Raw genomic sequence first — 16,060 nt, 5'->3', positions numbered from 1 at the left:
ACGTGAATTTCGCTCAAAGACTAGACGAAGATATCAATGCCTGAAGTTGGAGGGGTGTGAAAGGAGGCAAGCTCGTGTTTGCCTTAGGATTGGCACCAACCACAGGTGGGTATTTTAGCGAAAGGAAAGCCTGTAACATAGAGACACTACCTACTTGGCTTCTTTACTCTGATACATCACTTGTATAATCATTTTCAAAAAGCTAAGGTTTATACCAAGATCTCTCACGGTCTCAGGACAGGCCGAGGCTGGTTAGCAGGTAACATTGGCGAGGTTGGAATGTTTCCCCATCTCCATACAAGGATGCAAAGCCCTCAAGTAGCCTTAGCAGGCTGATCGTTCTTCAATTGAATCCCAGTCGCAAGATCCTTCAGATCGTATGTCCAGATATTAACTCCGTTAGCAGAAACGGTGCGCCACCCGACCATCTTCTGAGCGAGCGGGGTCATAGTCTCGACGAGAGGGTGTGGTAGGGCGACAGCCTACAGGCGCCTCCATCTGAGTGAACTGACAAGACTGCATGATGAGGGGAAAGCCTCTGCGGAGGAAGTCGGTCGTGTTGTTCTTGCCTGCTCCATATAGGGTCTTCCCGGTGAGAAGGACGGCATCGCCGGGGTTCATGGCGGCCGGAATGGCCGTGTCGGCAGGGGGAGGAGGGGCACTGAAATCGTCCCAGGGGTGGCTGCCGGGGAGGACACGAATGGCGCCATTTTCGGCTGTGAAGTCGGTGAGCGCGGTGAAGTTCAGCATGGATTCGGGACTCTGTTTGCCTAATTTCGTGCAGATGGGAATTCCCTCATATTCACGGTGCAGTTCTTGACCCCCGTATCCGGGCTCCGTCTCTAGTACGGATGAGGTGGTGAGCCAGCAATCCCCACATTCGGGCCCGAAGGCCTTCTTGCAGATGTCATGGAGCATTGGTTCGTTCACCATGTCGTCTCAGAAGACCTTGTTGAAGAGTGAGAGACTGCTCAGCTGTCTCATGCCGGATAGGTAGTCCTCCTGGTAGGACTTGAACTGTCCGAGCTCCCATTTCTTCAAGTGCGGGTCAATCTCGGCGTTGAATTGGGCCACATTCTCCGCACTCATGAAGTCTTCGATGATAACGATCCCGTCTTCTTGGAGCGTGGTGAAGATCGTGTCGGCTCCCGCGGTCCTTGGCAGCCGACGTAGCTTGGGTGTGGTAGGTTGTGTCACGGTCATGGTGGAATTCGAGATCAATTTGTGGCTTCACTTGCGAGGTCCACGTATTTGATATCGAAAAAAGCGTTATCGAGGGTGGAAAATGTGGAGGATGATCGACTGCCCGCTACTTATAAGTCGCCACTGGACAGCGTGATCTCCTGTTGATGCCATGTCTATCTGAATCCAAGGAGAACCACCAGTTGATTATTAGGCCCAAGGTATGTGTAAGGAGAGAACGAATGGCAGCTGAAGCGGTATGCGCATACCAAACGTGGCATAGGTGTAGGTGACGAGGACCAGCTTCAAAGCACACCGCTACTTCCTGACTCTTGAACCGCCAACTCCAGGAAGAGAATGCGATGCTTCTCAAAATCATTCCAGCAGAAAGCATGTGGCGTCAGGAAGGCCAGCTGAAAGGGTTCCAGGACAGCAGGGTCACGTATATACTGGACAAAGGATCGTCCCGCATGACCAACCCGAGCCTCATTGGACAGACCGACATCTCTCCCCTTACCGTGGCGCCGCATGCGTGCTGTCACCTCAACTCTACCCGGTTCCCGCTCCAACGAGTCAGTGAGACTACTACTTAGTTTCGAGGATGTTCAAACTTGAGGCATTTCGGTTTCAGGTGACTGGTGTATCATGGATATGGGTAAGAACTTCTATGTCTAAGGCAGTTCTATATCATATCTGCATGATTATAAGTTATCTTACTATATGATATAGGTTTGGGATGGCCCGGAGGTCAGGCCTTGTCGGCAAGGCAACTATTTTTGCGGGCAGCAACCCTCTTACTGGTAAGGGCCACCACAGATGGCGAGAGTACTGCCCATCTAATCGCGCAGTTTGCCCTTTGACATCACAACGACCCAAAGATGGCGCGAAGACACAAATATTTTCCTTTGGTTTGTTTTGTAATTGAACGTTTAGACAGTTGGTTTCATTTCTCAGCGTGATTTTCAGCCTCAAGGGCCGCTAGGTACTTGGCCTAATTATTTCTACTGCTTGATGTTGACTTCAGAAGAAACCACGAGGAAAAGCCCCGTGAATATCCATCATAGTTTCGTCAATTGGAGATCCAGTGAGACCTGTTCTCCCGTGCAAAGTTCACGAAACTCTGTGGCACCACGCCAGTCACCCTCTCGACGTCCTGGCTGTGGCGTTCTTCCGAACCAGCTGCGACGGCTGTCTCCATCGAGGCCAACATCGACGCAAACTCCGGGGGAAATCCGGTTACACCCACAAGGATCTTGACCATTTCTTGTGCATCCAAGGACACGTGTATGATCTGTCGGCCGAGGAGCTCGCTGAGGATCTCCGCCACCTAACGTAGATTCGTCAATGAAGGAAGGTTGTAAAACAGGCCAAAAGCGACCGTGCGACGTACCTGGCCATAGGAGAGGAGATCAGGCCCCAATACCAGATATTCTTGCGCCTTTCCAGTTCTCCAGTTGGTCAACGCACTGTAGGCAACTCGCGCGATGTCATCCACTGAAATAAAGGGAATTTTCCCTTGCCCCGTGGCGGAATAGATCTTGTTCTCGTCTTTGATCCAGCTCAGATGAGGATCCTCCAGGTGGCTCTCTAGCATGTGGTTTTTTTATTAGCCTTGAGCTTCATTGGAGTTTCCTTGGGGGCTACCGCTTCCATCTACTTACCCATAAACCAGGTCGGGCGTAGGACCACGTATTGCACATCGGCAATCGAGTCGAGATGGGCATGGGCCTCCCCCATCATCGGATCGCCTTTCTCGGTGTTGGAAGCGCTGAGGAGGACAAACCGATTAACTCCCTTCGAGTGCGCAAAATCGATAAACTCCAACATGGGCTTGACGAATTCGGCACTGTGCGCCCCGACTAGGTACACGGCGGACACAGGCTCAAGGCCACCTGAAACTGTCAAATCAAAGGCATTCTTCCAGGTTTTTGGCTTGAGCCAGTCAAAGTTCACTGTATTATACTGGCCGATGGGCGAGGTGGAGGTGGTGGCCACGATGAAGGGGTTCTTGTTCTTGTCCAGAAGTGCGCCCAAACGGGTTGCGGTCTTGCCACGGCCTCCGGTAACCAAAATTGTCATTTTGAGTATTGATAGGAAGTGATATCCGAGCAAATACTATAGAAAGCGAAGAACAAAGAGCCCTACATGGCAGGTCATATTGGTTATGGATGCTGCCACCGGCTCTTGCCTCTCCACCTAACTCGCTACACTTACCTTACGAATTACATCGACTTACAAGGCGGTCTGCAAGACTACGTGTCTGATTCCCTGTAGATCTATCTGCAAGGCTGTCGGCAAGGGGGAGCATTGTTCTCTATCAGAGGTGACTGCGCTTCGAACTAACTTCGTCTGAGTATCGAGGTGATCTATGCATGGGAGCATGCGACAACCGTTCCGCATGATAGGCGATCCAAGGTCTCTATTTTTCTAGACACATAGGTCACCGAGTCAAATTGCGATGGTTCTTGGGTTTCTGAAGTGCTCGAGGAGCGTGAAACCGGCTTTGTTACATTCTAGTACTTGCCAAGTCCTCCTTCTTCAACTTCTACCTCTATACAATCCATCTATCGTCCCTACTAGTCACGTAACCACGCCTAAATATGGACACCAGTGCCTCCTCTTCAAAGCTTTTTGCACCCCTTACAATCGGAACCTGCCAGCTTCAACACCGGCTAGTGATGGCGCCGACTACAAGGTACCGTGCTGATAGCTCGGCCGTCCCACTGCCTTTTGTCAAAGACTATTATGCCCAAAGGGCATCCAGTCCCGGTACTTTGCTCATCACTGAAGCAACTGACATCTCCCCCCAAGCCATGGGTGAACCTCATATACCGGGAATCTGGAGCCAGAAGCAACGTCAAGCCTGGGCAGAAGTGGTCTCCGAGGTTCATGCTAGAGGATGCTCTATCTTCTGTCAACTATGGGCGACGGGTCGAGCGGCTGATCCGGCATTACTTTCTGCGAACGGTCATGAGCTAGTCTCCAGCAGTACGGTGTCTCTAGCACCGGACAGCCCCAATCCTCGTGCGTTGAGTGAGGCGGAAATTGAGCAGTACATCTCGGACTTTGTTCAGGCTGCGCAGAACGCTATTGAGGCTGGGTTTGACGGGGTCGAGCTACATGGGGCAAACGGGTACCTCATCGACCAGTTCACTCAGTGGCCTTGCAATCAGCGAACGGACAAATGGGGTGGGAGCATCGAGAATCGCGCTCGATTTGCGCTTGAAGTCACCAAAGCAGTCGCCAAATCAGTGGGAGCCCATCGGGTGGGAGTCAAGCTCTCTCCCTTCAGCCAGTACTCTGGAATGGGGGTCATGAAGGATCTCATACCACAATTCATGTATCTTCTCTCCCAACTACGAGACATCCCCGGGGGTCTGGCCTACCTGCACCTCGCCAACGCCCGATGGTTGAGTGACGACACACTGCATCCAGACCCGCACCACGAAGTGTTCGTGCGTGCCTGGGGAAAATCCCTCCCAGTCATACTTGCTGGGGGATACAATGCCACGTCTGCTCCAGAGGTGGCTGATGAGGTGTATGCCGATCATGATAACGTTGCAATCGCATTTGGAAGATACTTTATATCTACCCCAGACCTTCCCTTTCGGCTCAAGACAGGAGTTGCTCTCCAGCAATACGACAGAGCATCATTTTATACGTCTTTGTCGAAAGATGGTTATCTGGACTATCCTTACAGTGTTGAATACCTGGAACAAAGGCGCCTCCAGCTGGAGAAGTCCACTAATGCAGGAAAGTGTTATTCCGGCTGTGGGAAACTAGCTGGCAGCTGCGAACCGCAGTCTACGACTCCAACATAGGCTTTACATATACACAAAATATGCATTAACTGGTCGAGAACTGGCTAGGTGGATGGTATAATGTCTTTAGTGGTAACTAGGTTTCGATCTCTGGGCTTCATCAATAGGTTACATTCCTTCTGTAGATTATCGCGAATGGACTAGAAAGACTTCAGTTATTTAAATTGTATGTAATAAAACACCATAGACTTAGACATTCAGGGCATCCGCCTTAATGTTACTCAAGGTGTCTCACATTTCCAGCGTGATGTGAAGCTTATAGAATTAAGAGGATGGCTACAAGCGAAACTGCACAACTAAGATGCAGAATACACAACTCAACTAGACAAAGTATAAAAATAGACAAAGCCACGCCAAAGTGAGGACCTCAACCCGAGAACTGAATTTCCCAGATTAACTGGGCAATCTCCTTGAGCTCCTGCTCATCAATGAGTATATCACCCTCCCTAGGAGGTTCTGCAGGTCTGAGGAAAAGAAGATGGAAGGGGATAAGGAGTGGGCCACCGTTCACAGTGACTTCGTCACCTTCACTGCTTTCGATTATCTCGATGGCTTGGACATTTTCGATCTCTGCGTTGGCACTATCATACTGCCATCTTTGGATGGTAATCTTAGGCTGCCGTCGGTCTGCCTTTATGGCTAGTACGACCTTCGCGAGACCATCGATTGGATCGAGCCACCGGTCAACATCACGAAGTAATTTTGCGTGCGTCTCAACGATTGCTGTTTCAACTACCACGGTTGGTCTTCGCGGGCTTCCAAGTGGTGGTCTTCTTGGACCCCATGCCCCATCTGGTTCCTTGGAGCCGTTGGCCAGAGGAATCGTTGTGCTGCGGTAGTGGTAGATTGATCTTTCGAGCCCCATTGGACCCAATGCTCGCCCAATAGCTGTATCAAAAGCAGAAGACAGCTCTTCGTGTTCGTGAAGCACCATTTTGACGGCTAGTGAATTAATGTTTTGATAGAATGTGGTGCGGACAGAACGATTTGGTTCGATATTCGGATCTAGGAAGTCACGATCGTGCGTAGCCGTGTCAATGGAGAAAATGATATATTCAGGCACATCTTCAGGCTCCTCTGAAGCATTTAAATTTTCATCACTGTATATTCCATTGGACATAGTAATAGGATGCATTGAACGGTGAAAGCGCTCGCGCTCAAGATCAACAATTTGGGAAAATTCTTCTTTTCGATAGGTATACCGTCTGACAGATAAAGGTAGCCCTTCTGGGCCACAGTTATGTTCGTTAAGTTCAGACATTGCACAGGTTTTCAGTAGGACGTAGAAGGAATGCGAAATTCTCCCGACTCGCGCTAATAGAAATATATATAACGAAGCTCGGCAATTTGATTTAATGAGAAAAACGCCTCGCTGTGTAAATAAGAGAGGATCGTAGGGAAAGGGAGGAGGGTAGTAAAGAAAGTCGACCATACTAGGCGTAGAGGGTTAGAACCACGGGGACGCATACGAGCGACTAAGTGTCCTGCTCATAAATCTCTCATTAGATTGCCCTGATCTGATTGCCCTGACGATTTGTGTTGATGTAACTTAAAAGGCGTGATTCTTCCATCTAAGTCCGATATGGTGTAGTGGCTAACATCGCCGTCTCTCACACGGCAGCCGGGGGTTCGATTCCCCCTATCGGAGTTTATTTTTTATTTTTTTTCATTTTTTACGGGTAACACTTTATTCCTCAAGTGTATTGATTATGTGTAGTATATTGAGTCTAAGCTGTTACAGTGGATAGCCCCAGATCTTTCACCAAAATTTTAACCTCTTAGGGTATCATTTCGGTTTGCATATACGATCTACTGACATCTTATTCGAAGTGGGCTCGGCCAATCCTGGAAAGATCCATAGGTCGGTGACATAAACTGCAGCAGAATGAGGGATTACTTTCAAGGTTAACGTTGCGGCGTAAAGGAAATAGCTAATACAAAGGTAAGACTTATAGGAACCATCTTAACGATAGCCTGCACTCTAGGGTCATTCGATGAAGATCGGGCGGGATTGCCGGAAAATAAATATGAAGTAATAGTATCGGGGTAATAGGGCCAAACAAATGAGCACCTGTAGTTCCGAGTCCTACGTTACAGATGGAGGCGAATATATTTTCATTGGATAGACTGACCCTAGGTGTGCAACTCCCGTGAAAGTTCTAATCTGTTTAGCAAGATCCAAGGATTCAAACCGTTGTTTTGAATGGAAGACCTCACACCGCATGAACCCTGAGATTGAAATAAAAACAGGGATACTCGTTTCTTCGGCTTAAATTTGACATCGGGATCAACCGTGGAGCATCAATGGTTAACTATATAGGGATGAAGAATGTGGAATAGTTACTATTCAGATATTTACTTCATACATACGAGATAGATTTGGATAACGACAAAAAAAAAGGCCATGAAAGTGCGTTTTGATTTAACCAGGAAACGCCCGCTTCATCACCATAGCCGGTTCCCTGTGTTGAGGAATGGCTTGTTATATAAAGCTACAGTACGGACCGTTTCTTCACTCAACTCTCATCCCATCTGGAAAACAAATAACCCTCAAACACGTTATCCTTGACCTATTATCCAAACAATCATGAAGGTCTTCGTGGCAATCTCTAGCGTTTTGGCCTTCGTTGGCCTTGCAATCTGCCAAACTCAAACCACATGCACTGCAGACGATGTTCTCAATTCGATCACTGCAGTTCAGCATTACGCAGAGAAGATGCAGTCCGTAACTGATTCTTCAAATGAAAATATTGATCCCGCTGGGGTGAGTTTGAAGTTTGAACCTAAGTTTCTAACCCATATGTTAGATATAAGGGCCCCGGCAAACTAAATATGCTTCTGGCCCAGGCCGTTTACAAAAACTTCGAGGGTCAAACCAAACATTTCAATGAGGATTTGCAGTGCACTTTCAATGCAACCACGGAGGAGCAGACCGCTATTTGCAGTGCTTATGAAGAAGTCAGTTGAACTCCGAATTTCTGTGTGGAACAGACCGCTGACATATTTCCTTTCTATGCAATCAGTTCGCGACGGCACAGCTGGGCTACCTCCACGTGGCCGATGGACGCGAGTTCTACGACCAAAATGGACACGGAGATAACGCTGTGAAAATGCATGGATATATTCTGCAGGCGCAGTACGGTTTGGAGGTAATGTATAATTGCATCTTTCTCGGTTATGTTCTAACCGGCAATACAGAACTATACAGCCGAAGTCAAAGAAGCAGCTCCGTCGTGTGCGAGCCGCATTGATACAGCTTATACACCGCTGGGTGACCAGCTTCAAGCTCTGCTCCAGGCTTACCCCGGCACGGCTTAGTCAAAGAGAAAAGCTGTCATATCTACGGCAAGGGCTGTGATATCGAGCCGAAGAGGAGGAAGCAACGAAATCTGATTTTTGATGAATTACTGTTCCAGAATGTCTTTGCTCATGTCAGATGTTGAAGTGTCTGCTAATATATATTATTTGAAGGAATATTTTAGCAAACCTAGCTTCATCGACTCGAATTTTTTACTTCATTGTCACTGTCAATACGGTAGCCTGGAGATCGAGTGTAGTCTAATGCTGCTTCATGCTCTGTAACTTGATACAGTCCTGAGAGAACAAAAAGAAAGAGAAATAGTAAACCATAATTCGTATATATATAGGGTATGGTACAATAATTGGACAAAAGGTATCATAAGAAAATAAACAAAACGCAAGACTAAAAGAACAACCATTGCCCAAACCTTTGAGCTTTACCCCAAACACCCGTCTTCTTCTCGGTAACCAGACCCTCAGCCCCATCCTCCTGAGAAGGATCATAACGATCTGTCCTCAAATCCATATTAGACTTCCTAACAAAGCTAGTTCTCTTAACCAGCTTCCAAGCCAAGAACATGAAGATCATGATCGGAATCTCAATGTAATACGAGACGAAGTCGACCCTCTTGAAATGCGGACTGAAGCACTTCCACCCCTGAACAAGCACAAGAACAATATTAAGTCCAACCGCAAAGATCGGACCATACGGATAAGTCCAGTTCTTAAAGGGAAGGAGATGCTCAATGCCCTGAGCCCGGATCGCGGAACGGAACCGCAGAGAAGCAAGACCGATACAGATCCACGAGAGCTGGTTCGAAACGCCGACGATATTCTGCAGCCAGGACCACAACTTTCCAGCGCCGATATAACTGGCGCCGAAACAGAGACCGCTGATCGCGGATGTCGCAAGGACAGCCACCCACGGAACCTGGAAACGATTGAGATGGCCGAAGAATTTGGGCGCGTACCCTTCGACAGCGAGAGTGAATAGCAGTCGAGACCCGGCGAATAGGGCATGGTTCGCAGCGGAGATGACAGAAGTCATGATGACGGCGTTGATAAAGCTACCAGCAACAGCGGAACCGGCTTGCTGGAAGACGATTGTGAAAGGGCTGGTCTTTGTGTCGCCGTTTGAGAGGCCTGGGTAGTCATATGGTACATTCAGGCCGACGATGAGGATTGAGAGGAGGTAGAAGAGAAGAATACGCCAGAAGACATTGCGAACGACTTTTGGCATTGTTTTCGCGGGGCTTTTGGTTTCACCGGCTGTGATGGCGATGGATTCGGTGCCGCCGCTGTTTGATTGTTAGAATGGAGCTCATTTGATAGAAGCGATGATGAGATGGGTTCACATACTATGCGAAGGAGGCCGTGACGAATACTGATGCGAAGCCGCCGATTCCGCCGACGAAGGGTGCCTCGCCTTTATTCCAATTTTTGCCGCCGATGTATTCGTGGTCTGTATTTCCACCACAGTTCACAGCAATTCCGAGGATGATGAAGATCTAGAGAGGGGATTAGCTGGGCGTGCGGATATGTAAGGGATGGCACTTACAATGATGGTGACGACTTTGAGTAAACTCAACCAATATTCAATCTAGATAGGAACGGTCAGATCAGATGCAATAAAGTGGAAATCATGTACACGTACCTCGCCATAAACCTTCACAGACATGACGTTCAATACAATGACAACAACCAAAAAGATTAGACTGATTGCCCAGCCTGGGAAATTATCTGTCCAATACTGCAACAAAAGCTGTAAAGCGATGATATCCGATGCAGTAGAGACAGCATCATTGAACCAATAATTCCATGTCAATGCGAATCCAAGGGCATCATCCACGAAGCGACTAGAAACAAGTCAGTAACGATCTCAAAGCAAACTCAAGCGATACTCACCCAGCATAAGTACAGAAAGATCCAGCAACAGGCATAAAGGCAGCCATTTCACCGAGAGACAGCATAGTTATAAAGACAATGGCACCACAGACCGCGTATGCAATAAGCATTGAAGCAGGCCCGCCCTTGGAGAGTGACGAGCCCGTTCCGAGGAATAAACCGGTGCCGATAGTACCGCCAATAGCGATCATCTGGACCTGACGCCCAGACAAGCGACGAGCCAACTTGTCTGCATTGATAATGGGGTTTGTTTGGACATCATAGCCCGTGGCTTGAACCTTGGATGGCTCTGCTGCCGGGTATTTCTCAATATCGGCCATGATTTGGAGATATGAATACCGAAGTATCCTACATTATGTTAGTACTATATCATGGATAGGTTGAATCATTGTTGTTACCTGTAAGGTGTTTCAGCCCTAAGTCGCGTGACCCACACGTGCTAGTGTTGATACCTATCAGATGCACCGTAAACAGTCGAATATAAAGATGGAAGGAAAAAGGGAAAAAAATACGAAAAAATTCGACATATAATTAATAGGCCGATGGCGTGATTGAAGCCATCGATGAGTGGACGGGGCTTGACCGTTCAAATGCGACGTTGATGTGTCAAGGAAATCCTCGACTCCACTGAATTGATTCGCCTCACATTTTTTTATAGATTTATAGCTTTTATAGCTTGTTTATAGCTTGTTTATAGGCGCACATTATTTAGGTGGCTTTTTAGAGCTTATTTAGACATCTATGTTATAAGTTATACATGAAATTATTCGCTTCATATTCACTATGCTTTTGGAAAGGAAAAGAAATTTTTGGGGAAAAATATACGCCATAAAAGACCTCAACCCAAAACATAAAAATGTACATTAACCAAGCAATCCACTGGCCAAAGCCTCCAGATCTCCCAGAGTTTCGATAGGCTTGGAAACATGGCTCTTCTTGCTCTTGGGCTCGTCGTCGCTGTCTGGCGCGGCAAAAGAAACACGCTGCTTCTTGCTGGGTCGGGGTTCGTCGCGCTCCGAGGCATCTGAGTCGGAGCCGGGGATCTCGAAAGGCACATGGGGGAGATGCGAGAAAGCGCCTTCCTCCTCCGACATCTCGGCCTCGGCCTCGGCACGCTCGCGCGCCTTCCGCTTCTCCTTCTTCTCGCGGCGCTTCTCGCGCATAACTTCCTTGTCCTCGATATCGGCCTGCTGTGTGCGTGCCGTCTCGCTCTCGAGGAACTTCTCCCGCTGGGCGTTGGCGTCGCCACGGGCCTTGAACATATCTTCGTCTTCCATTTCGTACACCTCGTGGGCAACGCCCTCGTCGTCGTAGACCAATTTCGTACCCTTGCCCTTGAACTTGAGCAGCTTCTTCTTCGACTTGAGCAGTTTCTCGCGTCGCTTCGAGTCGATGAGGAGTGGTTCCTGGCCATCCAAGTGCACCATCTTGACACCCAGGGCGTTTTTGGTCTTGGGCTCGGCATCGGAATCCTCCGAGTCGGATGAATCGCTCTTCTCGCCGAGATCTGCGTCGCCTGCGGCGAATCGGCGCTTGACTGAGAGGAAGTCGGCATCCTCGTCGGCCTCGTCGTCAATCTCTGCACCGACGTCCTTGGGGGCATCGGTAGCCACCATCGTGCCATCGTCGTTGATGAGCTTGGAGTAGTGCTCCGCCAGCACGCCCTGGTTGCGTCGCTCGAACATACGGTCGTACCGTGTCCGCACCTCCTTCTCGTCCTTCTTCTCTGTGTCTGAATTGTCATCACTGGACATGTGTGCCATTCTCCAGGACTCGTTCTTGCGCTCCTTCGCATCGTCACCCTTGATGAACTTGATACGTGGAGCACCGGGAAGACCCAGACTGGCTGCATACTCTTCTAACGGAAGCTCCTTGATCTTGAAGGTCTCCTTGTCCTTTTGCACGTAAATCGACTTGACGTAGGAGATGAAAGCTTTCTGGCCCAGATACTTCAGCTCTGGATCCTTGAAACACATGTTTTGCAGCTGGTTCTTGACACTCTGCTGCTTGTTTGATTTGATGTTGATCTTCTCAATGGGCACCTTCTTGTGCTCAAGCTGCTTGAGGAATCCCTTCTCCTCGCTAGGGTCTAGGAAGAGCACGGCACGACCAACACGCTCGTAACGCGCTGTCCGTCCAACACGATGAATGTAGGTATCGGCATCTTCAGGACAATCCATTTGAATAACCCAATCGACAGCGGGGAAATCCAGACCACGAGCAACAACATCGGTAGCAAAAAGAACGGCGTGTTGAGCTTGAGAGAACTTTGTAGTGATATCCAATCGTCCTCCCTGCTTCTGCCGCCCGTGCAGGTGGAGCAAGGAAATACCAGGCTGCAATTGTCTTAGTGATTCGTATACGTATCGAACTTGCTTGCCGGATGACAAGAAGACGACGGTCTTAGATTTGAGGTTGCTGCGAATGAAACTCCAAAGGGTATCAAGCTTCTGCGGGAGTGGAGTAACGGTGTAGTGTTGTTGGAGAGTGGAGGGAGTGGCGGAGGCGGCTGCTTCATGGACCGAGACATACTCGGGTTCCTGCAGACTCAAACGAGCCAAATCACCGACCTTCTTGGTCTGTGTGGCACTGAACAGCATAGTCTGGCGCTGTTTGGGGAGATGGTCGAGGATAGCATCCACGGTCTTCTGGAAACCCATATCCATGATACGATCGGCTTCGTCCAGCACCAGCATCTGCAGGTTATTCGTCTCAAACATAGCCGTCTGATCCAAATGCTGCAGCATGCGACCAGGTGTGCAAACCAGGATGTTCATACGTCCCAGGCGATCTTGTTCCTCGCGCAGACTCTTTCCGCCAATAACCAATCCAGCAGAGAAATTGTGGTATCTTCCGATCTTGCGAAGCACCTCAAAGATCTGAATCGCTAATTCACGGGTAGGCGACAGAACGAGTGCACCGAGACCATCCAACTCGGTCCATTTCTTGCGATAGAGATTCTCGAGGATGGGTACTAGAAAGGCGAGGGTTTTTCCGCTACCGGTTTTGGCGGCACCGAGGATATCGCGCCCCTTGAATGCATAATTGATAGCACGCGATTGAATGTCGGTGAGAGTTTTGAAATGAGAGGCTGAGAGGCCTTTGGCTGTTGGTTCGGAGAGTGGGAGATCGGAGAAGTTTTTGACGGGGACTTTGAGATCGAGGTCCTCCACCTGTTTGACGAGGGTAGCTAAGCTATCCTCACCACGCTTTCTTTTCAAGACTCGACCTGTGTCCTGGTGAATCTTGGACTTTCCTTTCACTGCTCGCGGCGCCATGATGTTTGAGTTGAATCTTGAAAGTTAGCGGGCGGTGAAAACATCTTTTTTTTCTTCTTGGGAGCGAAAAACGAAGGCGGTAGGGAGAGCGGTGAGTAACTAGCTAGGTACATTTCTGTATAACTAAAGTAGATCTTGACGCCATGGGCCTTCATAATCTTGTCTTATATATGGTGTATCGGGTATCCTTTTGGGTCCACTAGATACTTAGTTTATCAAAGCTTTGACCAAAAAAGAGAGGCATAATTGGACTGCTCCTTTGTGCTGCCAGCTCAACCCCCGCGAGGTGCGATATTCGTGATGACTCAGCGGCTGATAAGCCCACGCGCTGTCTTATCATATTTGACAAGGATAATCTCATGAGCGACAGGAACATGTCTACCTCCAAAGAATCCGCACAAGGCAATATGTCAGACGATGATCAAGATTTCCTCGAGTCTCTAGAGAAAGAGGCCTCCGAATTTAACAAGGTAAGTGCCCTCTACCCGGCATACATCTATACTCCGACTGACACGCGACACAGGATGTCGAGATCGACCGCATTCGCAAGGCATTCAGCCTCGATTCGTAAGTTCAATCTTCCTCAAGCTCTACAATGGACTTCTGCTCCTCTATATCTTCTACAGACACTAACCCACTGCAGCTACGCCGTCCTGGACCTCCAACCCGGTGTGACAGAAAAAGACATCAAAGTTCAATACCGCAAGATCTCACTCCTGATCCACCCCGACAAGACCAAGAACCCCGCTGCTCCAGATGCCTTCGATCGACTCAAAAAAGCGCAAACAGCTCTTCTAGACGAGAAGCAACGCGAATACCTGGATGAATGTATATCCGACGCGCGCCGTCTGTTGATTCGCGAACATAAGTACACACTCGACTCCCCCGAGCTGAAGACCGAAGAGTTCAAGGTCGAATGGCGGAAGAAGACGGTTCAGGTGCTATTGGAAGAAGAAGCGCGACGCCGGCGACAACTCAAGGCGCGCTTGCAGGAGGAAGGTCGTGAGCAACGCAAGGAAGAGGAAGAGCTTGAGGCGCGCAAGCGGAAGCGCGACAATGACAAGAAGTGGGAAGAAACACGGGAAGAACGAATTGGTAGCTGGCGCGATTTCCAGAAGGGGCGCAAACCTGGTGGTGATGAGAAGAAGAAAAAGAAGAAGATGAAGGTGTTGGGCTAATTTGGACTTTCTTTTTTTCCCCATTCTGAGCGTTACGGGAGTTTGGGGATCTACTTATGATGAATTGTCACGGCCACGGCCACAATTAAGCATTTTTTCGCAATGCCAGTAAATTTTATGAATATCATGTCTACTCCGTGTGTCCATACTCAGATCCATCAGAATCTACCGAGTTCCACCGATATACCCGAGAAACGCGGGGGGATGGGGAGATAGAGATTCGAGAAGTTTCCAATTTCTTTCTATGTATGTATACTATGTATACTATGTACATAGTCTGTAGATATATCCCGAGGTCTACTTGACCCCCCACAGTGGATTTTGTCTCTCCCCGAACCCACACCCCGCCCCGAAACCTGTCAACCTCACCAACACAAACATGACTGAATCGATTGCAAAAGCGCCATACCGGCCGCAAGATCACCTCAAGCCATTCCCGCCAACATCCCAATTGAAACAAATCCAACCCAATCAGAATGGAACACACACCAAACACAATGACTCAACCGACGAAACCATCCCCCCTCTCCCAACCGTGATCGCACGCATCCACGCCCGCGTACAAGCCTTCTTAAACGAATCCCACCCCCGGACACGCTTCTAGCCTCGGTGCAACGGCAAACGCGGATCTCGCTAGAAGTAGTCAGCACCGCACTACAGCGATACAAGCTCTCGGAACTCTCCGTCTCCTACAACGGTGGCAAGGACTGTCTAGTCCTGCTAATTCTGTTTCTGGCCGGGTTGCATCCAACACGCGCCCGCAATAACATCCCTTCCAATGCCGAGGCAAATGCAAATGTAAACGACACAACCCCCTCCCCCGCAGACCTCGACGCAGAGGCCCAAATAGCCGCTGCGACGGTCATCCCCGCGATCTATGCGCTCCCGCCTGATCCATTCGATGCAGTCGAAGACTTTGTCATCTCCTCGGCGGAAGCCTATCACCTCGCCATTACAAAGTATACGACTGCGCCGCCGGCTTCGACGCTGCGCTCTAGCTTTGAGGATTATCTGGCGCGGCACCCTGGGATCCGGGCGATATTTGTTGGTACGCGGCGGACGGATCCGCATGGTGCGCAGTTGACGCACTTTGATCGGACGGATGGGGGGTGGCCGGATTTTGTGCGTGTGCATCCCGTGATTGATTGGCATTATGCGGAGATTTGGGCATTCATTCGGCATCTGGATTTGAAGTATTGTTCGCTCTATGATGAGGGATATACCAGTCTTGGCGGCACCTCTGATACCCATCCTAATCCGAGATTGCGGGTTGGCGCCGAGGCGGATGGACAATATCTTCCTGCTTACCAACTCACGGAAGATCTGGAAGAAAGACTTGGGCGCAATTGATTTGAATAGTGTGGGTTTTCTTACATGTGTATAGATTGAGATTCTT

General features: G+C 49.1%; 10 protein-coding genes across 10 annotated transcripts; 4 read left to right on the top strand and 6 right to left on the bottom strand.

Annotated features, from left to right (window-relative positions):
• Window positions 1-314: 314 nt before the first annotated feature.
• On the bottom strand, window positions 315-1,203 carry N7517_011615 (phytanoyl-CoA dioxygenase family protein; the record flags this gene model as incomplete). Its single annotated transcript, XM_056729338.1, has 3 exons — window positions 315-431; window positions 487-897; window positions 949-1,203. The coding sequence occupies 3 exons, from the start codon at window positions 1,201-1,203 to the stop codon at window positions 315-317; spliced, it is 783 nt and encodes a 260-aa protein (XP_056575153.1).
• Window positions 1,204-1,487: 284 nt separating this feature from the next.
• N7517_011614 (uncharacterized protein) lies at window positions 1,488-1,712 on the bottom strand (the record flags this gene model as incomplete). The annotated part of the gene is made up of 1 exon (XM_056729337.1): window positions 1,488-1,712. The coding sequence occupies one exon, from the start codon at window positions 1,710-1,712 to the stop codon at window positions 1,488-1,490; it is 225 nt and encodes a 74-aa protein (XP_056575152.1).
• A 539-nt stretch (window positions 1,713-2,251) lies between these two features.
• fgaFS (festuclavine dehydrogenase easG) lies at window positions 2,252-3,261 on the bottom strand (the record flags this gene model as incomplete). The annotated part of the gene is made up of 3 exons (XM_056729336.1): window positions 2,252-2,509; window positions 2,573-2,769; window positions 2,844-3,261. 3 exons carry the CDS (start codon window positions 3,259-3,261, stop codon window positions 2,252-2,254), a joined length of 873 nt encoding a protein of 290 aa, XP_056575151.1.
• A 521-nt stretch (window positions 3,262-3,782) lies between these two features.
• fgaOx3 (chanoclavine-I aldehyde reductase easA) lies at window positions 3,783-5,003 on the top strand (the record flags this gene model as incomplete). The annotated part of the gene is made up of 1 exon (XM_056729335.1): window positions 3,783-5,003. One exon carries the CDS (start codon window positions 3,783-3,785, stop codon window positions 5,001-5,003), a length of 1,221 nt encoding a protein of 406 aa, XP_056575150.1.
• A 367-nt stretch (window positions 5,004-5,370) lies between these two features.
• On the bottom strand, window positions 5,371-6,264 carry N7517_011611 (uncharacterized protein; the record flags this gene model as incomplete). The annotated part of the gene is made up of 1 exon (XM_056729334.1): window positions 5,371-6,264. One exon carries the CDS (start codon window positions 6,262-6,264, stop codon window positions 5,371-5,373), a length of 894 nt encoding a protein of 297 aa, XP_056575149.1.
• Window positions 6,265-7,590: 1,326 nt separating this feature from the next.
• Window positions 7,591-8,321, top strand: N7517_011610 (uncharacterized protein; the record flags this gene model as incomplete). Its single annotated transcript, XM_056729333.1, has 4 exons — window positions 7,591-7,767; window positions 7,851-7,961; window positions 8,027-8,152; window positions 8,202-8,321. 4 exons carry the CDS (start codon window positions 7,591-7,593, stop codon window positions 8,319-8,321), a joined length of 534 nt encoding a protein of 177 aa, XP_056575148.1.
• Window positions 8,322-8,706: 385 nt separating this feature from the next.
• N7517_011609 (amino acid permease) lies at window positions 8,707-10,528 on the bottom strand (the record flags this gene model as incomplete). Its single annotated transcript, XM_056729332.1, has 5 exons — window positions 8,707-9,601; window positions 9,663-9,811; window positions 9,862-9,903; window positions 9,958-10,159; window positions 10,209-10,528. 5 exons carry the CDS (start codon window positions 10,526-10,528, stop codon window positions 8,707-8,709), a joined length of 1,608 nt encoding a protein of 535 aa, XP_056575147.1.
• A 543-nt stretch (window positions 10,529-11,071) lies between these two features.
• Window positions 11,072-13,486, bottom strand: dbp4 (RNA-dependent ATPase HCA4; the record flags this gene model as incomplete). The annotated part of the gene is made up of 1 exon (XM_056729331.1): window positions 11,072-13,486. One exon carries the CDS (start codon window positions 13,484-13,486, stop codon window positions 11,072-11,074), a length of 2,415 nt encoding a protein of 804 aa, XP_056575146.1.
• Window positions 13,487-13,893: 407 nt separating this feature from the next.
• N7517_011607 (uncharacterized protein) lies at window positions 13,894-14,664 on the top strand (the record flags this gene model as incomplete). The annotated part of the gene is made up of 3 exons (XM_056729330.1): window positions 13,894-13,956; window positions 14,010-14,053; window positions 14,130-14,664. 3 exons carry the CDS (start codon window positions 13,894-13,896, stop codon window positions 14,662-14,664), a joined length of 642 nt encoding a protein of 213 aa, XP_056575145.1.
• Window positions 14,665-15,043: 379 nt separating this feature from the next.
• N7517_011606 (FAD synthase) lies at window positions 15,044-16,014 on the top strand (the record flags this gene model as incomplete). Its single annotated transcript, XM_056729329.1, has 2 exons — window positions 15,044-15,223; window positions 15,325-16,014. The coding sequence occupies 2 exons, from the start codon at window positions 15,044-15,046 to the stop codon at window positions 16,012-16,014; spliced, it is 870 nt and encodes a 289-aa protein (XP_056575144.1).
• Between the last annotated feature and the right edge of the window lie 46 nt (window positions 16,015-16,060).

This window comes from Penicillium concentricum (genome assembly GCF_028827145.1).
Source record: "Penicillium concentricum strain IBT 3081 chromosome Unknown utg000006l_segment0_segment0, whole genome shotgun sequence".
Lineage (NCBI taxonomy): Eukaryota > Fungi > Ascomycota > Eurotiomycetes > Eurotiales > Aspergillaceae > Penicillium > Penicillium concentricum.
Note: the sequence above shows the minus strand (reverse complement) of the source record. Positions and strands in the feature narration are given on the sequence as shown.